Source organism: Lissotriton vulgaris, chromosome 2_1 (genome assembly GCF_964263255.1).
Source record: "Lissotriton vulgaris chromosome 2_1, aLisVul1.2, whole genome shotgun sequence".
Taxonomy (NCBI): domain Eukaryota; kingdom Metazoa; phylum Chordata; class Amphibia; order Caudata; family Salamandridae; genus Lissotriton; species Lissotriton vulgaris.
Genome location: NC_141687.1, coordinates 2102487945 through 2102515644, shown reverse-complemented (window position 1 = coordinate 2102515644; position 27700 = coordinate 2102487945). Strand labels below are relative to the sequence as shown.

Below are 27700 nucleotides of genomic sequence, written 5' to 3'. Positions count from 1 at the left end.
GCTCCCCTTTGGCTTTACCAGCTCGCCTCGGGTGTTCGCGAAAGTGATGACTTTGGTTGCAGCTTATCTGCGCAGATCAGGTGTTACAGTCTTCCCCTATCTCGACTACTGGCTCGCCCCAGCCTGTCGCCTCCCTTCTCCAGACTATGGCGGACCTCCTGCATTTGCTGGGGTTCACGATCAATGTGCCGAAGTCACACCTGATTCCCTCTCAGAAGCTCCTCTTCACCGGAGCGGGTCTGGACACAGCTCAGTTTCGGGCTTATCCCCCAGAACAGCGAGTCCGGCATATTCAGCCTATGAGTCCAATGTTTCAGCCTCTGTCCCGGGTTTCAGTGAGAAAAGCGATTGGGCCTCATGGCCTCCTGCAGTCTGCTGGTGGATCATGTCAGGTGGCACATGCAGGCTATGAAGTGGGACCTGAAGTTCCAGTGGGTACAGCATCAGGGGAATCTTTCCAATTGCATCCGGTTCTTGTAGGGCACTGCATACCAACTGCAGCGGTGGCTATCAAACCAGGATTGGATTGGGTCGACTGCGGATCCCTCTCCCTTCCCCAACCAAAGTTCACAGTGGTGACAGATGCGTCACTCCTGGGATGGAGATCATAGCCTCTGGTCTTTGGCGGAGTCCGAGCTCCACATCAATCTTCTGGAGCCCTGGGCGAACCGTCTTGCACTGAAAGCATTCCTTCCTTCTGTCACGGGAAAAGTAGTGCATGTGTTCACCGACAACACCACCACCATGTGGTATTGCAACAAACAGGGCAGAGTGGGGTCGTGGACCCTATGCCAAGAGGCCCTTCGTCTTTAGACATGGCTGGAACATCAGGGCATGTCCCTGGTGGTTCAACACCTGGCAGGTTCACTGAACGCCAGGGCGGACGTACTCGGCCATTGGTGCATGGTGGATCACGAATGGCGTCTTCACTCGGAGGTGGTGCAAGGTCTCTTTCAGCGGTGGGGAGAGCCTTGGTTAGATCTGTTCACCACCGAAGAGAACACGCAATGTCAGCAATTCAGCATGTTGGAATTTCCAAGGAATTTCCAAGGCGGCACTCACTCAGCAACGCTTATCGTCGCGAGTGGAGTTGCGGTCTTCTATACTCCTTTCCACCTATACCACTTCTTCCTAGTGTGCTGAAGAAAATCAATAACTAAGGCCCGCAACCGGGCCTTAGTTATTCTTATGGCTCCGAATTGGGCGTGAAGAGTCTTGTATCTCGAGCTCTTGTACATGAATAAATGAACGAATGAAAGAAAACTTATACAGCGCAACTTAGCCCAAGGGCATCAAGGCGCCAAGCAGGTCATCCAGTCTGTAATTCCCTTAGTGCACCATCACAGGTATGCCTCAGTAAAAAAACAAGTCTTTAAAGCTTTACGGAAAAGCACAAGGGAGGGTTGCCCTTTAAGTTCAGGGGGAAGCGAGTTCCATAGCCTAGGAGCTAATGTAGAGAAGGCTCTACCTCCCCATTTTGCTTTTGTAAATCTAGGAATCGGAAGGATATTTTTATTAGATGAGCGGAGAACTCTAGTGGGGGAGTAAGAGTGGAGGAGGGACCGGATACCCTCTGGGTCAGTACCGTACAGAGCCCCATGCACGAGACATAGGATCTTAAAAGAGATCCTAAACTGGATAGGCAGCCAATGCAGGTTTTTTCTAGCGAAGGATGCTGTAGAAAACCTTAGGAGATTGAGAACCATCTTAGCCGCTGCATTCTGAACTATCTGCAAGCGATGGATAAGGCTCTTATTGATACCCACATAAAGTGCATTGCAGTAGTCCAGTCTTGAGGAGACAAGTGCCACGGTGGCTTGCTTCCGAGCATCGGGGGAGAGATAGTGAGAGATCTTTCTAAGGAAACAGTCCTGCTGACCTGACGGTCGAATGAAAGCGAGGTATCTATCAGAACCCCTAGGTTCCTGGCAAATTGACAGGGAGGGGGACAGTTCCCGAGGGAAACTGGCCACCAGTCATTTGACCAGATGTCCTGATTACCCCCGAAGATCAAGACCTCCGACTTCTCCCCATTTAACTTCAGGAAGTTCTGGATCATCCATTGTGATACCGCCTCCATACAGTTCCTGAAGTTCAGGGCAGAGTCCCTCACAGGCTGGGTGAGAGAGACCATAATTTGGGTGTCGGCGGCATATGACAACCCCTCAAGCCCAAAAGATCTCACTACCCTGGCAAGTGGGGCCACATAGATGTTAAAGAGTGTGGGACTTAATGAAGAGCCCCACACTGCACAAGTCCATCAATCTTCCAACCAGACTGCCTCTTCAGGAGGATCATCTGTCGCAGCAGCAGGGGATGGTCCTCCACCCAAACCTGTCCATCCTCCACCTCGTTGCGTGGAGATTGACCGGCGACAGTTGACAATGTTTGACGTAATGTCATTTTGGCAGCCAGGCATCCCTCCACTAAAAGGGTATACGCCTGAAGATGGAACAAGTTTGTGGCATGTTGCACAGCAAAGGCTGTGGATCCCCTTTATGCCCTCTTTCAGAGGTTCTCCTCTTCCTTCTTCCTTTGGCCCAGCAGGGCTCTGCTCTTGGCACCCTTAAAGGCTATATGTTAGCCATTTTGGCCTTTCTTCGCCTTCCTGATAAGCCTTCTCTTTTCGAGCCACTAAATAATTGTCCTCTCAGACTTTTCACCTTGAAGACTACTTTTCTGGTTGTCATCACCTCTGCTCAAAGGTGAGTTAGCTTCAGGTTCATACTTCTAAAACTCCTTTCCTTGCTGTTCATCCAAAGTTGTCCTTCAAACTTGACCTTCTTTTCTTCCCAACGTGTTTCTCTCTTTCCACATAGGACAGACCATCAGTTTGTCCACATTCTTCCCTACCCTGCATCCTTTTAAGGAAGAACGGAGGCTCCAACGTCTGGATCAAAAATGTGCGCTTCCATTTTATCTGGATCGCACAAGGCAATTCCGGGTGGATAATCAACTTTTTTTTTTTTTTCTTCTTTTTTTTTGGAAACCTTTATTGTGCAGTATCAGCAAACAGTTACGGGCCTACAACCACCTGGCCGGCCTCGACGTAAGTTTGTAGCACATACGCTAGTTATATGGCGACTCAGCAGTACATCGATTTATAAACAGCAAGTATTCTGAGTTACACTGAAGACATACCGGACTACTGAGATGCAGGAGTAAATAAGGTTCATTTTTAAAATTTTTGAAAATATAAAGGATCAGATGCTATACAATTGATCAAAAACACCGAGCGGGCAATACGTACATCAGAATGATAACACAGCGAATATTCAAATTACCGGTGCTGAAACACTTAACAGGATAAAAGGTACTTATACCCGGATCGCACCAGTCATCACCCACCCCAAGAACGTAGGACAACCCTAGTACCTCCCGCATTACTACAGTAAGCGAAAACAGCAAGAGGCACCACACTGACCCAGCATACTGACCCAAAAGAAAGGAATAAGTAAAGAAAACAAGAGAGAAAAAGAAGAAAAAGAAAAGGAAAGGCCCATAGTAACTAAGGGAGAATGAAACAATAAACCCATACCCCAACCCCCCACCCTGCACCCCTGCAGAGGCTACGGCCTACCCCACCCCTGACAGCGTGCCTGTCGCCCTTAAAACGAAAACCCGAAATATAGAGAAGAGAGACTTTTAACCAGAGAAAGAGGGCCATAGAAATAAGGAGTATACGAAGCCAAGAACCCCACCCCTCCCAACCCCCCACCCTGCACATCTGAAGAGGCTACGGCCCACCCCCCTACCAGCATGCCTGTCGCCCCGGAAATGAACCCCAAAGAAAGGGAGAAAACGGAGGAGAGCCATTAAAAACAGGCCCCTGCCTTCCCCCGCCCCGCTCGCACTAGGCAGCCCAAGATCGATCGCAAATAAGCCCACGAATTGACAATCGAATGTGGCATTATAAAAACAAAACAATAAAGCACCTCCCTCTCAGTAGCTGGCCGGGCATCCGTCCCACGTCATCCGGAAAAATTCAACCCTGACCCACTTTAATCCGCCCATTGGTATGTGTCAACTGAACATTCACCCTACAGTACAGTTTCACACGAGCAGAGTCAACAGGAAAACAAGGCAAAGCCAACTCCATGTGAGACTCCAGCAATAGGGAACCGACAAAACACAACCAACGTACGTCCAGGTTTAGCAACAAGGTTCCAAGCCATCCTCCCAAATCACGACACAGCCAGGGCAATAAAGGATAGAAAGCCACCTCAACCGGGTGCAGAGGAGGTGCAACTCGAATGGGCAAAGGCACTGTTCTGTGGAAATATTCCGCCTGCAGTGTAGTTCCAGGCCCCCCTGCAGTACTCATGTGGTCGGTCGTACGGAACCCATCTCCCACCTCCGCCGGGGCCCCCCACGTAACCAACTGTAGGTGTGCAACAGTGATCTCCGGTGCCGATGCAGAGCCGCGAGCGGCACCAATCGTCCGAGGACCATCGGAGCTCCCACCCGTCGGTGGGGCAACAGTGGCATCCAGCTTCCATCCAAGCACTCTGGCTCCTCCCACCCAGGCGGCATGGAGGGAGCCAAGAGCAACAAAGAGGTCTCGAACCGTGGGCTCCATCGTTCGTGTCTGGGCCAGTCTCGATCTCTCAGAATGTAGCGCCGCACTCAAAACAACACCAGAAGCCCTGTCAATTATAGCTGGTGTAAGAACCGAGTTAGATCCACAAGGCAGGGGCCGACACCATCCTCAGCAATTAGGGGCAATCCGCCATAGCCACCATGAGATAATCAACTCTTTGTTGGCTATGTGGGTGCCAAGAAAGGCTAGGCCGTGCACAAATGAACCATCACTCGATGCATTCAAATGTGCAATTCAATGGCGAAAAGGAGCCACTGGTAGGACTGCATGCCCATTCCACCAGGGCGACGTCAGCCAGTACTGTCTTGGGACGTGGGGTCCTTCTCAATGACATCTGCCAGGCAGCCCCGTCGGCATCAATGCACACGTGCACTAGACATTATTGACTGGGTACTCAAGTCCGGAGAGACGGATTCTTTGGCTGTTCGGTCCTCCAGGACTTCCTGGTATGAACTTGGTTCGCAGACCCACCACCAGGGTTGGAATTGCTGGGGTATCTATTGTAAGTATCAGAATCCATAACTAATAGTCTCTTTCAGATGAACAAGTTACCTACCTTCGGTAACAATATATCTGTAAGAGACATATATTATAATGGATTCCTTACTGTCCCAGCCATCCTCCCCTTTCTGCGAACTGACTTTCAGAGTAAGGGGATACCTTTCAGGGCCCTAGTTTTATGCACCAGTGGTCAGTGCCTTGAATGGCTCTGCGCTTCTGGCGTGGAATGTAGTGTAAAGAACTTACGTCAGCGCGCAGGGGCGGCATCTTAAGTAGATACCACAATGTCATCCCGGAGATCACGATGACTGACGCAGAGTTGACTGACGCCACCTGCCAACACACAAGGGTACTTGTAAAGATGAGGCGGAGGCAAGGAGTAGTTGTTGGAGGTTTATTCAGGAGAAGAGAGCCGTCCAGCTTGAAGGGAAGACACAGCAGCTGCAACTGCCAAACAGGGAACACTGGGGAGGAATGTTCAGTACATGGAAACCCCATGGATGACATCACAGGGTTCAGTGAGGAGATGATGACAAGCAGTACACATTACAGATCACCACACACCTCTCCCCTTTTATAAAAAGAAAAAAAAACAGGAAGAAAAAAAAACAATCCTAAAAGCAGAGTGAAATTACAATGAAAAGCAAATCAGATATAATCACGAAATTTGTTAGGCCTAACAGTCATTCTTGAGCTTTTCCTTAAGCCATTACCAACATTGACATTGGGTGGAGGAGCAGTTGCACGGGAAGGATCTTTAGCAACACGAGAAGTGCTCCACCAATTGCCGTTTGACAATTTGACAGCATTCTTGCGAACTTCCACAACTTGCTGAGAATCAAGAAATTTTGAAAAACTTTTCTTAACAGTGACAGGATTCTTAATCCTGACCCAATCCCCAGCATGAATACTGTGAAAAGACTTCTTGCCTAATTCCACATGGCAAGGCAGTGAACAAGAAGACTTTTTATTAGCACATTCCCACACCTCTTCCAAGTCACAACCCTTGTGGAGACTTTTGACCATCCAAAAGGGGAAAGCCTGGGAGCAGGCTTTCCTTCCTCTCATCAGTTCGAAAGGAGAAAAGCCCGTGGCAACATGGGGGCAAATCCGATAAGACCATATAAGATCTTTTACAGCTTGGAAGATACAGTTATTGGACCTGAAAGCAGCTTGCACACATTCAACAATAACTCTATTAAACCTCTCGGTTTTGCCATTGCTCTGGGGATGGTACAAAGGAGTTCTGGTATGTTTAATACAGCAATTATTCAAAAAAACACCCATTTCTTTAGAAATGAATTGAACCCCATTTTCAGTGAGAATTTCTTCCGGACAACCCTCCCTCAGGAAGATTTTGCTTAAGCAATCAATGACACTTTTAGAGTTGGGAACATTGATAGGTTCAACTTTGACCCACCTAGAGAGGTGATCAACAAGGACCAAGAAGTATTTGGAAGTATTGGGAAGAACATGAAATGGACCCAGAAAGTCCAGACCAATTTTTTGCCAAGCTCTAACAGGTGGAGGAACAACGGATTCACAAACACCTTCCAAGATAAGGACTTTGTCACTGGTGTTGCAACGTGTACAAAGTTTGATAGCATCCACAATTTGATTGTCCATTTTTGGCCACCAAAAATTCGATCTGACATTTCTCTTGGTAATAGTGGCTCCTAGATGTCCGGAATGGGCATCAGCAATAATTCTCTCTCGGTAAATTGAAGGGGGAATAAATTTATCACCCCTAACAATTTTGCCATTTTCCGAAGAAAGTTCTGAGTTAATTTTCCAATAGATCTGAAGTTCGGGAGAAAGAGATTTTTCTTTGGGCCAACCTTTTTGTATGAAGGAAATTACATCCTTAAGCACAGCATCATTTTCAACAGCTTTAATCCAATCACTTTCAGCGAAAGAAATGGAATTTTGGGAAATGTTGGCCACAAAACATTCCTCAATCTCAGTTTCCCAATCATTTTCGTCAGGTTCTTGTATGGGTAACCTGGACAAACAGCCTGCTCGTTTGTTTTTACCGCCAGGGATATAGATAACTTTGAAGTTGAATTCCAATAATTTAGTGGAAAGTCTAGCCAACCGTGCGGTTGTACGTTTGATATTTCTACCTGACAAGATGTCGACAAGAGGTCGATGGTCGGTTTGAAGAATAAACGGTCTACCCCATAAGTAGGATTTGAATTTCTCAACGCTCCAAGCGCAAGCCAGCAGTTATTTTTCAATGACCGAATATTTTCTTTCAACAGGACGGAGAGTCCTGGAGGCAAACCCCACGGTAAATTCCTTACCATAAGCTAATTGTGAGAGGACAGCTCCTAAGCCATATTCACAAGCGACAACAGTTTCTCTATTCCCATTAAAAGGCTGAAGAGCGGGAGCTTTAGTGATATGCTCTTTAATGAGCTGAAAGCCCTTTTCACACTCATCAGACCAGCTGAAGGTGGCACCCTTTTTTGTAAAAGTCTAAAACATTCAGTAGTCTTGGCGTAGTCCCTCATGAATTTTGAGTAAATCTCACAAATACCAAGAAAGGACAAAAGTTGTTCTTTGTTAGAAGGAGCAGGAGCTTCAATGATGCTTTTGACCAGACCTGGTCTGGGCTTGATGCCACACTCAGAAATGGTATGACCAAGATATTCTACCTCTCTGGTTTTGAATACACATTTACTCTTCTGTAGAGTTACACCTCTTCGTTCCAGGATGTTAAAAACTTGGTCAATGACTTTGTCATGCTCGCTCTCAGTTTGAGTAAAAATAAGAATATCGTCTTGGAAGACGACTACATTAGAGAGTTCCTCAAACATTTCGGACATGATTCGCTGGAAAACAGTGGCGGCAGAAGCCAACCCAAAGGGAAGGCGACGAAATTGGAAAACACCATCAGGTGTTACAAAAGCAGTGAGATGTCGTGAGAGAGGATGCAATTCAATCTGGTGGTAGGCTGCCTTTAGATCAAGTTTGGAAAACCAAGTAGATGAGCCTACCTTTGCTATCAAATCCTCAATACGAGGAAGGGGAAAGCCATCGACCCAGATAGCTTCATTAAGACTGCGCAAATCCACACACATCCTAAGGTCACCAGACCTTTTCCTGGCAAGTACAATAGGAGAAAGCCATAATGTAGATTCTACTTTTTCAATAATTTCTTGTTCACATAGTGACTTTAAGTGTTTGGACAAGGAGGAGCCAAGATGGCGGACAGGACGGACGTGTAGGCTCCCGGCTCCGCAAGCCTTCCACTCCCGCATCGATATCCTGATATTTATCCTGTGCCTACGTCGCGGTGAAACTGTGATTTAAACGCGCTGTTGTCAATCGCGTTCTTCCGAGGTCTCTGCCGGCCCGTTTGATGGAGAATTCGCCGCGTTAGCCGACCTCCATTGCTACCCCTGGAACCTGTGCCGATCGCCGCCGCTGGACGCTGCCGGAGCGGAGTCGGTAGGGCGAGCTGGGGAGGTGCCGGCGCTTAAGGGAGCGCTGCTGACTGCAGAGGGAGACGGTCTGGACCCTTTCCGTTGTGGCGAGGTTCCCTGCTGGAATGAAGCGTGCACTTGCGAGGCGGGAGCCCTTCTTGCACCGCTTCTCTTTGTTAAGCTGCTGGCGGGCTGAGCTGACCCCATCTTGGAGCGCCTTCTCAGCCGTGGGCCACCCTCATCAGCTGGAGGCGAAGGGGCTCTCACTGTGCGCCGCTCCCTGACTGTGAGCCGGGCTCCTACCGGCGACCCGAACTGCCGTTTCCTGATAGTGATGTCGCCCCCCCCCCTCCATTGTGGTCTCATTGACGGGGTGGTAATGGCGCCTGACTTCCAGGACGAGGAGAGGAGTGCTTCCTTGTCCCCAGGACGTGCTGTCCTGCCTGGCCCCGAGCTGGATGCTGGTCCGACGCTGTCGCCTTGCAGCGCAGACCGGCTGAAATTGCAGCAGATCCTGACTTGCGGCGACATCCTGGCAGCTCTTGCCGACTTAAGGGCTGCATGGCGGCAAAGCACCCGAGAGCTGGGTCGGAAGATTGAAGACGCTGCTTCTACACTGGGGCGACCGTGGCTGACTGGCTCCCTGCTGCCTCCAATTACTCCTGAAATGGCTACTATGTTGCAGCATGTGTGTACAGAGAAGCGGACTATTCCTGGCTACAATGGTTTGTGTTTCTCTACCGACGGAGCTGCAGCTACAATGTCTCCCTCCACTCCGAGGACTGAGACTCTGCCTATGCAATCGCTACTATTGCTTCGTTTGTCGACTTCCCAGTTGTTGGCCCCCCTTGCTGCCTTAGCCTCCGGAGCCTCTTTCCTACAATGATGGAGTGTGTGTCATCCTGTGATCGAGGGGACGCTCGTCTTTTTGGACACTGTATTTACTGGTAACTGGGGACATCCATTTCCTCTTCAATTGCTTCTTCTTTGTCGAGGGCGGCCATCTTGTCCCTCTGTTCTGCCTGAGGTGGGCTCTCAGCGGTGGCCATGTTTTGAGGGCTTTCAACGTTCAGGCCAGGGCTGATGGTGTTATTCTCGTTGATTTTGTCTGCTCGGCTGGCGGAGACCCGGACTGGAACGCTTTTCTGATACATTTGGATGCTCTATTTGTGATGTCTTTCCCCACTTAAGGTTGCAATTGATATGTTCTGTTGTTGATCCTTGTTGATGGGGTGGAGGTTCTGTGCGGGCTGGGGAGTCCGGAAGTAAGTGGTTCTGGCCCTCCGCCGGTCTTATGTGTTCTATGGGAGTTGTAGATTAGGATACTCTTTTCTTACTCTCTATATTTCGGATATTATAATAATTCCTTTTTCTTTTTCTCTTCTTTCTTTCCTTGTTCTATATTTCGGGTTTATTGGGCGACAGACACACTGCTGGGGGGGGGGGGGGGGGGGGGGGGGGGTAGGAAGTAGCCTCTGCATGCGTGTAGGGTGGGGGGTTGGGGGACGGGATTTTAGTTTCCTGGTTTCAGTTTCTATGGTGCCTTGTTTTTTCCTTCGTTTTCGTTTCTTCTTCTTTATTCTATCTTGGGTCCGTGTCTGGGACTGCTAGGGGGTGGGTGGCGGTGGACACTGGGTAGGATGTTAGGTCTGATACTCCTGCTGCACAAACTTCGAGTCGCCATGCCGCCTGGGGGGACTTGACTTTTGGGTTGTTGGATTACGTGCTGAATTTGTCGCTAATGTCATGTTACGCCTGCACGGACTCTGCTTTCTTAGTCTATTGTTTATATTAAAAAAAAAAAAAAAAAAAAGTGGAACTTTAATAGCTGCAACAAAAAATTTAAAATTAACCTTCATTGCTCCTGGGACATGATATCACGATGATCTACAATGTAACTTTTAAATGCTTGCTTATGGTAATAATGTGTTACTGTGTCACCGTATTGCATGCGCTGGTGCTTCAAGAGTATCCGTGGCCGGCCTGATGGTTGTGGGCCCGTATTTGTTCTTTTACTAATGCACAATAAAGGTTTTCAAAAATAAAAAAAAAAAGAAAAGTGTTTGGACAAATCATCTCTAATACTAAGTGGGACATTTCTGAGTTTGTGTTTAACCTGGGTAATGCAATCTTTGGCTTTGATGAAATGCTGAAAGTTGGTGATTTTACCAAGGCGATCTTCAAATTTTTTTTCATATTTACGCTCCCACAATTTACTATTCAAAATGTTGCATACTGGGGTAGAAAATGAAGACGTAGAACAAGGAAGATTGCACCCTTCAATAAAAACAGGGTTGGGTAAACCAGGTTTAATAGTAATACCGAATTCTGCCTGATGTATGAGACCAAGGACATTAATGCCTCGTTTGGCAACATAAACCTTCCCTTTAATAGATTTGCCAAAAATAGAGATTTCAGCCCAGAAATAACCTAAAAGATTAATTTTGCTTCCTTCAAAAGCCACAGTGAGAACATCAGGAGGAAGTAAATACTTATCTTGCCAAAAATGAGAATATTTGTCATGGGGAAACAATAGTGATACGAGCACCGGTATCTACAAGTAATTGGACATGATGTTTTTCAATAATAGTATCGACTTCAGGATCAGGAACATGAAATGTGTGACTGACGTTGTCACTGTCTTTCACAACAACTACATACTCCTGAGTAGTTACATCACATTCCGAATAATCAGCTGGATGCTCTAGAGAATTCAAATCAGGAGGAGGATCATTTTCATTCATGACACATCGCACACTGCCTCTTCTACCTCTCATACAAACCCTTGAAAAATGACAATTTTTGCCACATTGACTGCATTGTTGGTTGACAGCAGGACAATTTTTGAAATTGGAAACATGGTAAGATGAGCCACATCTAAAACAAAAGGTACTTTGGCTGAATTGTCTATTGGGCATAAAAGGTCTTCTAGTACTAGTGGTTCCCATTCTTCTGAAATAACCACGTGAGTCACGAGGAATAAAGTTAGAAGTTTTAGTAGGAGGGGGCGTTTTGGTGGAAACTGCACTAGAAATAGAGGTATTGGAGAGAGAAACTTCTAATTGTTTAGAATCCTCCAAAGATGTCTCTATACTTTTGGCTATGTCAATAGCCTTATCTAGAGAAGGATCTTTGCAAGATAATAGTTTCCCTTGGATTTGTTTACAGGAACAGCGAGCAACAAGTTGATCCCTAATAAGTTGAGAGGTGAAATTATCAAATTCACATTTGGAAGCAAGTATTTTCAAAGCAGTAACAAAGGTGTCAATGCTTTCTTCAGGTTTTTGAGCCCTGCTGAAGAATTTGTAACGATGTACAACCATGTTTTTAGTCTTAACAAAGTACTTGTCCAATTTGGCTATAGCTATGTCGAATTCATCTGGGGCTTCACCGGGAGGAGGAACATAAGGAGGCAGATGGTCGAAAACATTCTGGCCTTCCACTCCAAGATGATAGTACATTAGACTTTTTTTTCTTTCTGCACGATATCTGAGACCATCAATTGCACCTAAGTAAGCCATGAAAGATCTCAACCAAAGCTTCCATTCGAGAGGAGGATCTCCAGGAGTCTGAAGAAATGGAGCAGGTGGAGAGACGCTTTGCATCGTGTGATCTTCTATTTTTTCCTTTGAATTGAAATGTTTTGATTCGAAAATAAAGTAAAAGAAATTGTTTTTATGAAATGAGAGTAACTACTGTAAATGCAAATAAGTCTTCAGAATAAAACTTGCAATTAGCAATGAACAAATAATAGAGAAAATGTACTGTAGCACAAATGTGTAAATAATCTTTTGATATGTACAGATGCTGTGCACATCAGCGTGTAAACGTTGTTATGGAAGGTATAGGCTGTGCGCATCAGCGCGAAAATGTAGTATTTTGTTAAATAAATATATATAAAGCTGTGCAAATCAGCGTGAAAAAGGAGGAATGAATTGCTGCGTGCATTAGCTGTGCACATCAGCGCGTGAATAAACAAAGCGGAACATTAATGGCTGTGTGCATCAGCGAAGGCAAAAGCTTTGTAGCTGGTTAGCTGTGCACGGCAGAGACAAAGAAGGCTTAAGAGCAGCAGATGGAGCCTTTATGACGAATAAATCCTTTGTGACGTGTAGAAGAGTGTATTTCTCACTGTGCACATGAGAAATAATGAGCACTCGAATCCAGCAGAGATGAAGCCTTTGTGACGTGTAGCAGTTGACAGACAGCAAGAGCGTTGTGACGAATGAAACTTGCTATGACAACCAGCGTGCGTGAAGCGTGATGGCGCTTGACGGAGGAACGTTGGAAATCCTACAACGTCATCATAATGAAGAGCAGTTCGGAAGGAGAGGAACAAGCGGCAAAGAAAACACGCAGCGCTGGAATAGCGAAATCAAAGGTAAGGAAGACTTAAGTAGTGGAGAAGAAAAAAAAAAAAGTCTTGATGGAGTCAGCCGGTAGAGAGAATGTTCCGTTGAGTTTCATAGACCGGCACGATTGACAGTTGCACGCAGCTTAGAAAGTCAAACGCAGTTTAAAGTCACACGCAGACTAAGCTTAATTAGTAAAAGATAACGAAATAGCAGGCAAATTGAACGAAAGTCTGGTGGCTGTGACGGCTCTCAACAGGTACAGCAGGCAAATAAGTTTGAAAATGTACTCACATGAGCGTTGTTCGTAGAAATAAAAATGTCCTGAGTTTTAGAATGATTTCAGAACGATTAGCGTGACGATTGCAGAAACAGCTGAGGAACAGCTGACCATCCTCTGTCGCCAATGTAAAGATGAGGCGGAGGCAAGGAGTAGTTGTTGGAGGTTTATTCAGGAGAAGAGAGCCGTCCAGCTTGAAGGGAAGACACAGCAGCTGCAACTGCCAAACAGGGAACACTGGGGAGGAATGTTCAGTACATGGAAACCCCATGGATGACATCACAGGGTTCAGTGAGGAGATGATGACAAGCAGTACACATTACAGATCACCACAGTACTGCTATGAGAAAAAGTCTCCGGATCCAGTCTGACGCCTGGAGGTAATACTAAGGTAAGGAATCTATAACTAATATATGTTTCTTACAGATATATTATTACCGAAGGTAAGTAACTTGTTCTTTGGGAAGATTGACCAGCCAGCCATTCATCTTTTCCATTAAAGCACTGTGACCGACAATGGCTCTCATCCTCATTTCCTTAGTTGAAATAGGCCAATAGGAGGGGTGATGATTGAGTTAACCATTTGGTTTAAATATTTAAAACTAGTGCATTCAGTGAACTTGCCGTCTCATTTTTTGGATTTTATTGATCAATCAGAGACAGACAACCGAGAAAAGGAAAGCATCAAGAGCACAGAAAAGAATATAGCACGTAGAGAAGACTATTTGCAATTTAATTTTTAAAGACTACTGTCTATGTTCTTCTAATGCTCTGTCGGGTGATGAGCTTCAGAAATGGTACGCAAGTTACAATCTTTCCCATAAGCAAATTCTAACTGTGTACCCTTTCTTTGCTAATCCAAAAGGTGTTTTCAGATTGCCACCTTAAAAGATAATTTCCCCCTTCACTTTTATTAGCTAGTTTCTCTAGATCCATATTTTATCCCAATATTCCACACAGGGAAGGTGAAAACCCTCCAGACATCGAGTTATTGATTATCAACCATGTTAGAAGCCATAGGAACTTTAACTTTCTGATCCCCTAGCACTGAAGTGGAACCATTTGAAATTACAAAATTTCTACTTGTATTAATGCCATCATTGTAGCAGAACTATTAGTCCAGAATTGAAACTCTGCCTAGTAGCAACCAGGTACTGACATTTTCTATCCCCAAAAGATGGCTCATAAAACACGTTTTCACAGTTTAGTGAGACTAACATTATTTGTATTTAACTTATTTTTTCGGAACCTTAATTCAGTAACAAATCCAGAGTAACAATACAATCCCCTATATGTTGTGAGGGTCATGGCAGAGACACAAACTGAGCCACACATCTTTGTAGAAAAAGAGATATAAAAATGTAAATACAAATCTGTCCAAATGACAAGAATATGGCGAGATTGAATTTGCCTCCTGAAGCTACCCCATACACTATAATTTTGGCAAACGCACCACACCACACCACTCAGATAATTGAATCTTGGGAGACACTGAGAAACAAGGCTCTCTGCTGGCTCAGGAACAAAACCGGGCTTGCAGAGGCCTTGTTTGGCGTATTTAAGAAGGTAAGAAGAGTAGGGTGGGTAGGGAGAAGAGAAAAAACACTGCCTGGTGACTGCATTGTTCTCACATTTAGGTCACCAAGACTAGTACGTGAGATCTTGTGCAGACTTGAAAGTGACCATGTGTCACAAGACAGAATTAGTGTTCTTTCCCTAGGATACTTCTATCCTCCCAGGCCCCATAGATATCAGCCCTCATTACCTAGGCCTACAATACCTACCATCCGCCAACAATTTAGTCTCCCTTTACATAATAGATTCGAAACACTTTCTAGCTTGGAGGGCATAGATTGACTTATTCCTACTATAATACAAGCAGATAACAGAGGGCCTGCTACAAATAAATTCCCTAGCATGGAGCTGGCATCATTGGTCCCAAGGGAGGCTGTACAGAATCCTGGAGTATTAAATGACAACTTTACCTTACAATGCCCGGGACTAATGCTTAAAGTACAGACACATAATGAAGCAGAGCATCATCCTCTGGTTGCCCCAGCTCGTGTAACTCCATAAGGTCCAATGGGCTCCCAGTTGGACAACCTAGACTCATCCCAGAAATGTATTCCTTGTGAGAACCATTTATGGTCCTTAGCGGTCATGTCCTGCAGTATTGCTGGATATAATCAAAAAAGGGTAAACATAGAATGGCTGTCCTTGTTGACAACAAAAGACCTGGTGTGTCCCCAAGAAACTTGGGAAGTTGACCCAATATATGTGAATGGATATCGTTCTTTTTATACTCCTGCAATTGCGTCTCCTGCACGTCGGGCAAAGGGTGGGTGTCTGACTATGCTCTCTAACGATTTCCCTTTTAAGGTGAAGAGATTTCTTAATACGTCGCCCTTTTACCATGTCATTTTGATAGAATATTCTGTGGATTCTCTCTGGCTTCTTGTTAATTTTTATTATAATAATTTTGGAATTAATCAAGCAGAAGTCCTGGTCCCATTAGAAAGAGAAATTAATGTTGTGCAAGCAAAATGTCATAAACCATGTAACATAATTTGGCTTGGGGACTTTAATGCCCATCCCTGTGACAAGAGTAAGCCCTTGGTGTGTGGAGTCCATGATGATGAGGGGGAGAGTGTCCTTCACTTTAATCATACTGAGTATGGTAATGCTCTAAACTGTTGTCTATTAATGATCTTGTATTTCTAAACACCTATGAACCCTTAACTGGTCAGTTAGGAGATACCTTTTTAAATCATTCTATTATTTCTACCCTTGATTATGTTTTGGTCTCAAATTCCATAAGAGGGCTCTTTCATAGTTTTAAGACTGATTTCTACTCTTATAGAGACCATGCTGAATTAACTTTCCTTGTTCCCACATAAAAAAAAATGAGTCTGTTTTCAAACTCCCGGTAGATCCTGTGTTGGCAAGAAAGAATGGTATCGCCCTGAAGTGGTAAAGAGAGGACCCTTAAAGGTTCTTGGCCAATCTACTTGCTAAATGCAGAAAGGAATGGTGGCAGTGGAATAATCGGAACAGCCAGCACCTCTGCTATGTTTGCATTGAAGTCTGTTTAAAGCTCTTTCTTTTCAAGCGTGCTCTATGTCTTATACCGTGCCACCCACAGTATAATCCAATATACAACGGACTTCTCCGAATATATTAATCAATCTAAGAACAAAGACAGAGCACTGCTGCACTCAGTAAGTAGACAGCTGATTGTGCCCAACCAGCAGAATTATTTTAATACAAAATTCATGGAGATGATTCTGTTCAGCAAGCAATCTTCATAACAGTTGTTCTGTGATTACAAATTGATACAGCTACAGCCACACGTGTTTCGTCGCCAGTCGTGACTTTTTCAAGGCTTTAAATGAAGTGTAGTCTATATTCAAAATGTCATATCCAAATGGACGGAATGATACGTGGGGGGTCCGTATGCGGTAGTACAGAATGAGTAAGTGAATCGTTTGTGACCAAGATTCAAATGGAGGCGTAGTGGAAACGATTCTTGATTTGGCCTCAAAACCAGGTAATATACATGTAAAATTGCCGATAGTGTGCTCTCATGAGCAAATATACTTATACTCTGCATCAAATCAGTAAACTATCAGGTCCAGTAGCAGGGCACCATAAGAGTCAAGTAATCAATCCATTCCGAAATGTCCCGACTTCTATAATATGAAGAATTCGATCCCCGCCGGCGAGCAATCGTATGTGTGTCGTCTTCCACACCGTCTGCTTTTGGGAAATAATGCACTGTTTAGACTCAGCCTTACCTGATTGCATTGTTTCGGCCTTTGAGCCACCGTACCACGCATCCGCAGAGCCACCGCCGGAGGAAGATCCTTCTCCTACCTGGCAGCCAAGACCTGGAACTCCCTCCCCACCCACCTTCGGCAAATCCAGGACCATCTCTCCATCAGAAAGCAGCTTAAGACCTGGCTGTTCGAGCAGTAACATACCCCCTCCCCCAGCGCTTGACACCCTCCCGGGTGAGTAGCGCGCTTTATAAATGCCTTGATTGATTGATTGATTGATACTATCTGATGCTAAAAAAAATTTAACCCGTATTATACGTAACGACCAACAACAAAAAAAGTAGCTGGTTTGACAATAAATGCGAAAAATCTTTTAAAAAATCTTCACACAAAAGCTTGAAGTGTAAGCCCCGTAATCCACCTTTAATCAAGTCCTTGCGCGAAGCTTATAAAACAGCAAGGACTATTAGATTGAAAACACTGAAGGAAGAATGGTGGGAAAATCTGCAGAAGGCCGTAATATTAAAAAGCCCACAGATGTTTTGGTCACGGATTAATGCACCATTTCTGAAAGACCAACAGGCTTTGAGTACAGACACTCACGTTGATCAGGCGGAATGAGTGACCTACTTTGAAGGCTTATTTGGAGCTGGTGAGACTTTACCCACCCAGTCCTGTCCCGAAATCTTAGGAGCAGTAGGAGGCGCTCTTAGTTTTAGACTAGAGGAAGTAAAGTACGCTCTAAGTCAGTGTAAACGGGCAAAAGCACCAGGACCAAACGCAATGCCCATCGAACTGTTTCTCGAGAACCAAGATTTATGGGCCCCACTCCTAACAATAAAATTGCCCAAACATGTGCCCCTCTGTCATGGAAAAAACAGTAACCGTCCCCATTTATAAGAAGGGAGATAGGTCCACTCCGAAGAACTGTAGACCTATCTCACTGATAGATTCTACTGCTAAGTTAATGGGTCGCCTTCTTGTAAACAGGTTGGAGGAATGGGCCTTGGATAAGAATATTATAACCCCCTGTCAGTTTGGTTTTTAGAAAAGGGAAAGGCACTGTTGATCAGTGCCTGAATATGAGCCTAATTATAGCGAAATATACTGTAGCAAAAAAAAGGCCACCTCTATCTTGCCTTCATGGATCTGTCCGCAGCCTTTGACTGCGTGGCACAGTCTAGGCTGTGGCAGATCATGGGGGCAATGGGGATTGACGATAATATTATCAACATCGTTCGTGACCTATATATAGGTGCTTATGCTTGTGTTTGATATGGAAGGAATGGTGAATGCATTATACATTTTAAAATCATGAGAGGTGTTAGGCAGGGGTGCATTTTAGTCCCTTTCCTATTCGCACTTTGCACTAATAATGTAGAAGCTGCTCTGAGGGAGTCCACCCCAGATGTTTCTTATATAAAGCCCAAACCGATATCGATATTACTTTATGCAGATGACGCAGTGCTTATAAGACATACTAGTAATGCACTGCTTTAATTAAGTTTATAAAAAAACAGCCGAAAACCTCTGGATGTTATAAAAACAGTGTATGCAGCAAAGACGGTGTCTGCTGCCACTTATGGAGTGGCCATCTGAGGAGTCAGAGAATGTACAAAACTCCAGTCAATTGAAGATAATTTTTTTTTAAAGTTACTCTCATTACCGAAGTCTTGCGCACATTTTAAATGACGGCCCCCTACATTTCTGATAAAATCTCTTTGGCGCCAATATTACTGTGGCACTCTATATGGCGAAAGGAGACCCTTACACTGACAAGAGATATTATAAGTGATGTTCTGAAACTTGATGGGGTGAGTAACATAACCTGGTTACGATATGTTGAATCTACTTTAAAAGCTAACGGGAAACATCACCTTTTTTTAGATCCTATATGCTGCTGTTCTATTTCTAAGAACGATCTGAAAGTCCAGCTATTATCTAATATGCAGATCGAAAGGGAGATCTCTAACGCCAAGTTGTCAACAGTTAAAATATATCTAACTGTACCGAGTATCTCACAAATGGAAAAAAAACAACATACCTAACTTTTGTAACTAATCTAAAGCTTAGGTACATCTTGTTGAGATACCGTCTAAACTATATTCTTCTAATGTTGGGTATTCCTGGTAATGTTTATGTTGCTGTCGATCTCCCACTCTGTACTTGTGATAATCATTCGATACAGAATGATATGCATTTTTTGCTTTTTTGTAAACATTACCTTAATGAGAGGAAAAGGTTCATCATCCCCATTTTGCGAAGAATGAACTTCATACAATGTTGTGTGGCCTTTTATTATTTGCAGCTATTGTCTGACCCCTTTATTTGTTTCTCTGTGGCATCCTTTCTTTTAACTGCTCTAAAAAAGAGACGTTTAATCTTGTGATCCAATTAATTGTAATATGAACTTAATCAAGTATGAATTTGTATTATAAATTTTGAAATTGTATAGCTATTGTACCTTAAAAATGATCGTACCGTAAGGATGTGGAATGTTTTTATCTTTTATCCTTTTATATATGTAGTATACTTAAATTACACCTTCCTTTGGTTTCTGGCGTTGGGTTCTGCCTCGCCAGAGACAGAGTGAGTCTGGGTGGTGGGGGGGACATTTGCTGTTTATTCATGGTTTTTCAGATATTGGTACACAGGTCAATGCTACATGGCGTTGGGTTAGACTGAACGGCCACATGCTAGTTGTAACACTCATTACATGGCACAGTTATTTATTTATTTATTCATTTATAACACTTATAGAGCGCACAAATACCAATCAGTGTCCTGGCGCTGAAGTGGTAACTCCCTGAGAATAAGATTCCCAGACTAGAGGGTAAAGAGCCATGTTTTTAGATTTTTTCTAAATGCTAGCAGATTGGTGTTTAGTTTAAGGATCAGGGGGAGGGAGTTCCAAGCCTTTGCTGCTCCCCCAACAAAGCTCCTACCCCCCCAGCGTGCTTTCCTGATCCGAGATGTTTTCTAGTTCCTTAGTAACCGATGAAAACTTGGGCAAGCCCCCGATCAGGCGGGCTGCTGCATTTTGTAGGACCTGAAGTTTGTTAAGCACCCCATGTTGTGCCTCTAAAAAGAGGCTGTTACAGTAGTCAAGGCGCGAAAGTACGAGTGCCGTCACCACCGTCTTTCTGCTTCCCTCTGGTAAGAAGGGGAGAACCTTCCTAATAGTTTTCAGAGTACAGTGTATGGAGGAAGTAAGCGCCTTGACCTGGGGTTTAAAGGAGAGTTGGTGGTCTATGATGACTCCAAGATTCTTCACCTTTTGTACCGGAGATGGCGGGGATCCCATATCTGAGGGCCACCACTTGGAACTCCAGAGATTTGTATTTGACCCAAATATAAGCACCTCGGTCTTGGAGGAGTTTAATTTTAAGCAGCTTTTGGCCATCCAGGAACTAACTGCAGACATACAGTCCTGAAACCTGGCTGCCACCCCCAGCTCTTTCCCTGGAAGCACCAAGACCACAATCTGGGTGTTGTCTGCGTAAGATGTTAGCTCGAACCCGAAGGATCGGATCACTGGGGCAAGAGAGGATACGTAGATATTAAATAAAGTGGGGCTAAGGGAGGATCCCTGAGGGACCCCCTGGGGAGTTCGAAAGGTCTTGATTCGAAATCACCCATAGTCACCACATGTACCCGATCTGTCAGGAAGGCCTTCAGAATGTTAAGTGCTTGCCCCTGGATCCCGCAGCTCTCCAATCGGTCCACCAGCATAGGCTGGCAGCCCGGTCATTCTGGGTTGTCTCTGATGTCCTGGAATGTCAGAGGGTTGAATAATACTCGTAAGAGAAGGCTGGTTCTCAACTACATCTCTTGGCATAACATCGACATAGTATGCCTGCAGGAGACGCACTTGGCCAAGTACGACGCGCCGCCTATGGCTGCAGGCCGGGGGTCCCACAGGTATTTTTCCAATTAAAGAAATTATGCAAGAGGTGTGGCCATATTTATTCATAAAAGGATTCCTTTTGCTTTGAGCAGTGTTATAGCTGATGGGGGGGGGGGCGCTTTTTGATAGTTACTGGCTCGTTGATGGGTCACAATGTGGCTCTGGTGGGCCTATATGGTCCCAATCCAGACTCGCCGTAATTCTTCCACACGTTGCAGGTGCACCTCCTGGCTCTAGATCCCTGCCTATTAATAATGGGGGTGATTTTTATTTGTTGTTCGACCTCACTAGAGAAAGTAACTCCTCTCCCGACACTAAGGACCGCTCACGCCTCACCATGCAAGACATCTGTAGGCAATTCTCCCTGGTTGACGTTGAACACACGCATCACCCGTCCTTCACTTCTTACACGCATTATTCTGGGTTTCACAACACCTGGACTAGAATAGACTACTGGCTGGTCTCATCGGGAGTCGCTGGTTGGTTCAGTGGGTTAGATACGATGCCACGGTCGTTTTCAGACCATTCTCCTGTTGTACTTAGACTTAACATCCCGAGATCTGGGGATATGAGAGACAGTGGCGCTTTCCTAGGAAGCCACTTCAGGACCCGGTGTTTCTTGAGGAGGTGAGGGAGGCCATTGAGGACTACTTAGAGATCAACACAGGGGAGGTGGATACTTTGGCGGTACTCTGGGAGCGTTTTAAAGCTTATATCAGGGGGGTTTGTATAGCTAAGAATGCAGGGGTCCTGAGAGAAATTGAGAAAGAAATTGCAGCCCTAGATTTGGAATTGCTAGAATGTGCGACAGAGGCCCGCAAGGCTCGTCGGTTAGCTTTGTTGGTGGAGATTCGGGAGGCTGCAGAGCCGGAACTTTTATACCTTAGTAAACAGCATGTTGCCAGGAGGTATGGTGAGGGCGAACGACCCGGTAAGATTCTGGCACACACGCTCCGACCTCCGCACAGTGCAGCCAATATTACTGAAATCAGAGGTCCAGATGACCAGTTGCTACACTCCACTCCGGAAATATGTGACACTTTCCTGTCTCACTTTAAATCCTTGTACACCTCTAGAATTTCTGGAGACCTCCATGAGCAAGGAGAGTATCTAGCGGAAATTGCTCTGATTTACCTTGAAAGACATATGCAGGATTTCCTTGCCACTCCCATATCCCAGGAAAGTGTGTTGGAGGCGATTGATGCGTTTAGGGGTTCCTCTGCTGCCGGCCTTGATGGGTTCTCCACGGAGTTTTACAAAGCATATAAGGATATCTTGGTTCTGCGGTTGATAGAGGTGTATGCGGAGGCGCTTGAGGTTGGAATCCTTCCGCCTACTTTTAGAGAGGCTGTCATTATCCTTCTCCCCAAGCCTGGCAAGGACCCTTCGTTCTGTGGCTCCTACCGGCCCCTGTCCCTGCTAAATCTTGATTATAAAATATTGGCCAAAGTGATTGCTATCCGGCTGTCTTTATTGATGGAATATATTATTTCACCAGCTCAATTTGGCTTCGTCCCCCATAGGTCCACCTCGCTCAATGTGCGGACTTTGTTCACAGTACTCCATAGGATAGACCCAATACACCGGCCGCTGCGGTGCTTCTGGGCGCCGAGAAGGCATTTGACTCCCTTGAATGGCCCTATTTTCTTTCGGTGATGCGCCGTATGGGAATGCCGGAGTGTTTTGTCTCTACTGCTACCCTTGTGTATACGGAACCCACTGCTAGACTACGCCTCAATGGTACAATCTCTCAGTCTTTTCGTCTGTCCCTCGGTACGCGTCAAGGCTGTCCCTTGTCCCCATTACTTTTCATTTTAGAGATGCGCCCTTTGGTGCAGCAGAGAAACATTTGCAAACGCGGTCTGCAGTTTCGAACTTGCCCGCTATTGGTGTCCTTGTATGCCGATGATACTGTTTTATACGTGCGGCACCCCCAGCTTAAGCTTGAACCCATTATCAGGGAAATTCTCCGATTCAGCAGGTTCTCCACTTAGTATTAACTGGCACGAGTCTGTGATTTTTCCGTTAACCACCAGCACGGCTGCATGCGAATGCAAATTTTTATTGGAGTGATGCCATGACGCGGTCAAGTATCTCGGGGTTTACGTACATTTGGATGCAGCTACCATCATCAGGTTAAACTATGGCTGTGCGATTAGCTCGCTGGAATCACAAGTTGAGAGGTGGCTGTGTCTGCTCTTGTCGATGGCGGGTAGAGTGGCCATTGTCAAAATGGTAGCCCTCCTGAGATTTTTATATCTTTTTAACAACATTCCCATCCCTCTTACTCAGTTCTTCTTTGTGCAGCTGCGGCAACTTCTTTTGCAATTGGTATGGGGGGGGCAAGAGACCACGGGTGAACTGGCAGACTCTGACTCTCCCGTATGAGTGGGGTGGGTTTGGGGTCCCGGATATGTATTTATACTGTTTGACGGTGCAGTGCTGCTACTCCTATGCATGGTACCGCCCGGATCCCTTATTTGAAGCTGGAGGCGGATCTAGTACTTCCGCAGACACTGTCGACCGTTTTACCTAAGGGGATCTCGAGGGACCTGCGGGACATTCAGGCGGTATCCACCACTAGTTGGGCATAGGAGAATCTGCTTGGACTATTGGGGTTGGACCTATTATATTCCCCGGCATTACCGCTCCCAAATCCCCCATTGCTCCCCATCACGGGTGAAACATAAGTGCAACGCACATTGGCGAAATTTCAAATTCATATGATAGGCGACCTCTTCCCCGAAAACCATGTATTCTCTGTGTCGGAAGGGACGCGATTCCAAGATTACTCCTTTATGGATGTCTTTGTGTTGCGACGTATGCATTCCATATTACGGGCTGCCTTCCACACATTTCCAGTCGCACCCGAACCTGCCTCTCCGCTAACGTTAATTATTGATAGCCCATCTGCCACGCATTTGTTCTCCAAACTGTATATACGATGTATCATTGATCGCCCTTTTTCTGATATTAGAATTCACATGGCATGGGAACAGGATTTGGGCCGCCCTATTACTGATGACCAATGGGAGCAATGCTGTAAGGTCACGAGGGAGGTGTCCCTGAACAGTAGGCATAACTTACTTCATTTTCAATTTCTCCCCAGGATGTACTACACCCCGGCTTGGTCTCATGAGATAGACCCTTCTAGACCACACCAGTGCCAGAAATGTTCTGCTCCACATGTAGACTTTGCACATCTCTCCTGGACCTGCCCAAACTTACAGCACTTTTGGGTACAGATACACGCCACACTGGGAGACATGCTTTCTATTACCCTGGTCCGTACGGAAATTGCACTGTTGGGCTATATGGTAAATTTCCCCAAGAAGGTTAGAAGGTTTGCAGCACTTGGATTCCTGTTGGCCAAGCGGAAGGTGGCATTAATGAGGGGCAGGAAGAAAACAACTACATTACAGGCATGGCTTTGCAGTTTGGCGTACTGTAATGTGAACTGCGAGGAGTATGCAACCCTTATGCCCGGTTCCTCGCGACCTAATGATATATGGGGCCCGTACAGAGAGTATATCACAAAAAAGAGCAGTAAATCTGGCATGCAGGTTGAAAACGGCATTGTTCCCGAAGGGGTAGGCTAGGAGAGATATTACGAATGGCTTTTTTATGACATGGTTTTAATTATGTTTTCTATGCACGTATGTCAATGCAGTTCGGCGTGGGGGTTTTGGGGTGGGAAATGATACAGCAGCTGGGACAACTTGCGGTGTGGAGGCTGGACTGTGACAGATGGTGTGATTTCATTGCAGGATATTGGGTGCTCTGGTTCGACTTACTTCCCTGTTCATGTTTACTGTTGCCATGGGTTCTGACATGTAACATATGCTACATCATAATTGTATGAGAAAACGCCTTAACAGTGTACCGCTGTGATCATTTCTTTTTACCATGTATGTAAAAAAACTGAAAAATAAAGATTAAAAATAAATATATTCCAGGAATTCGTTTCCCTCAAACAACATTCACCCGGATATATTGCATTCTGGGTACTGCAGTCGTGGCAGGACTGCAGCTGAGTTGGAGTCATGTGACCAGGGGTCAGTGGAGTTCCACCAATAAGGGAGACACTGGACATATATAGGTGGGGGTGGAGTCACACTCTGCATACGGCGGCATCCGAAGAAGGCCGTTAGGCTGAAATGCATCATGCCATGCTGTTTTAATAAAGAACTTCCTAAAGATTCCCCTGAGTGGCCCTTACCTTGTCCGTTTGTGATTGGGAAATTGTGTATATATATATATATATATATATAGATATATAGATATATAGATATATAGATATATAGTCCAGCAGGAACAAGGAGTCCTGCTTAAAAATCCACCAACATTTCTGCACCAGAAATGAGACGACTCCAGTGCGAATGAAAACTTAAAGCAATTTATTTCAACCTTGGAATATTCTGCAAGCATCCCTTGCCCCAAAAATATCCTCGTTAACAGAGCCCAGGGTCTGGGGCTCTGTTAACGAGGATATTTTTGGTGGATTTATGGAGAGGAGCCTGACCCGCCTGCCCCCTTCTACAGAAAAACACGGGACTGTGCCCAGGAGAAACTTCAGAAGGAGACGGGCAAGGGATGCTTGCAGAATATTCCATTCTGCTTGCTGGTGTGAAAGGGACTAAAAGCACGCACGTGGAGAGTGAAATTGCACGAGGCAAGTCTTTGGCACCGATTTATTTATGCACAATTCATTACAATAATGAACATTTTAAGAACTGCAGTTAAGAAACATTAAAAACGATTTAAAAACAATGCAGTTAAAGGAAATACTTTCAAATTTCAATATGTGCTCATCAAAAACGGACACAGTAATTGGTGGACTACAGCCAATCCGGTAGTCTGACCTATGCTTAAGAAGCATGTGACCCCTGTTTGATGAAATGCCTACCTGTGACCAAGGCTTGATGGGAAAGCTGAAACGCGTTAGGATTATAGGCGAGTGCTTCATGGTGGACTGCCTACCTGTCTCCAAGGATGAAATAAAGTGCTTTAAGTTTTCATTCGCACTGGAGTCGTCTCATTTCTGGTGCAGAAATGTTGGTGGATATATATATATATATATATATATATATATATATATATATTTTTTTTTTTTTTTTATACACTGACGAAGCTATCAGCGAAACACATCTGTCGGGGGTGAGGGGTCTGTAAAATAAACCATTTTGTAACCGGATACCTGTGTGCTTGTCTTTTTGGCTCAACGCATCCGGAAGTGTTGGGATATATATATATATATATATATATATATATATATATATATATATATATATATATATATATGTGTGTGTAGTATACTTTTGTGCCTTCATCATGTCGGTGGAATAAAGCTACTCTGACTGACTGACAAGAATAAGGGTAATCAATAGAGGGGAAGCAAATGACAAGAATATGGGTAATCAGTATAGGGGAAGGCAAAGATAAATGCAGAAAGGTTTCAAAGTGAGATAACACCAGTTTTTCTCATAGTGAAACGTTTTATGTCTATTAGGTAATGTAAAATTAGTCTGCGAATTGCAATATACAGTGGTGGCGTATTATTACCAAATAGTGTTATGTTACCATAGTGCTATTTAATGTCTGCCTAATAAAATCGCTGCAAAAATAATAGTAAGTACCTATTTCTTTTTTTAGCCTGGCTGGATCATTTTGGACCAACCTGAAGCTGCTGAACAACCTTCAATGGACATTTCTGTTCTACCCCCAGGCTGGGAAGAAAGACAAGATATCCTTGGTCGAACCTACTATGTCAACCATCTGTATAGAACAACGCAGTGGCAAAGACCAACAGCTCAGTATGTTAAGCAGACAGCTCTTAAAACTTCATAGCAGAAGTGAAAAATGGGCATTTGAAAAAAGTTGACTGTATGAAAATATGACCATTGAACAATAACAGCTAAGTTATTAGTGCCAATAGGGTACCTCAGTAGAGTCTCTGAGTAATACAATTTGGTTTTGATCCCCAGTTCAATAATGGAACTCAGATTTAACAAGGTGTTCATGTACTCTGTATGTGATGCTTCAAAAATTTAAAAATCTCCTTGTTAGTAACCATTATTAATTTCTATCTATAAGAAAACATTTCTATTTTTCTTTTAACATTTTATTATATTATTCATTACATAAATAGTCTGGAATGTCCTGTTTGTGATGGATACTTATACTTGCAATTTCCTCAAACTTTTAATCCCCCAGGTGCCCGGCTGAGTCCAGAAAATTTCTTACACTAGTTCCTGGGCTCAGGCAGATGGTGCCATCGTCCTCCTTTGTGACATCATTCCACCCATGGCCTGACAACACTGAGATGCACATAGGCGCAACTGACATCAGTTTCTTTTTGGATACACAATCTTTTAGGCTGGCACGGAGCGCCACGCCTACAGATTGTAGTATTTTCTGGATTTTTACAAAATTTAGAATAAATATTTTCTATCATTTTTGCAGGGATGTCACCTTTGAATACCATATGCTTTAAACTGTGTTGTGCATGTTCTAAACAGATGGCAATCTCAGACCCACATGACACCAAGTACAATTTCAAGTTAAGACAAAAATGCTCCCTAATGCACCCGAAGGTGATCTGAGAACAACTCGACTTGGCTGAGTAAATTATGCTTGATCTTTTCTAGGTCACCCTTGTCAGGTATGTCAAAGTACAAGTGGAAAAATAAGCACAAGAAACCCAATAGTCTTCTAGACACTCCCACTTTTGAAGCCACATAATCTAAGTTTGCATACCTGAATCTTCAGAACTGATGCATGCCTAATCCAGAAACGGTGCACCCTCAGTTCTGCGGGCCATTACTGACTGTGTAGCAGGTTCCGGCATTTACATTTT

The 27700-nt window shown here is 44.7% G+C and overlaps 1 protein-coding gene across 3 annotated transcripts in view; it reads left to right on the top strand.

Annotated features, from left to right (window-relative positions):
* The window catches only part of NEDD4 (NEDD4 E3 ubiquitin protein ligase), a 1992497-nt gene that overhangs the window by 741120 nt on the left and 1223677 nt on the right, over positions 1-27700 (top strand). For all 3 annotated transcript variants that reach the window (XM_086958341.1, XM_086958342.1, XM_086958340.1), the window contains one exon: positions 26497-26657. In XM_086958341.1, coding sequence (XP_086814467.1) covers positions 26497-26657 — 161 coding nt within the window. The remainder of the gene's footprint in view (positions 1-26496; positions 26658-27700) is intronic.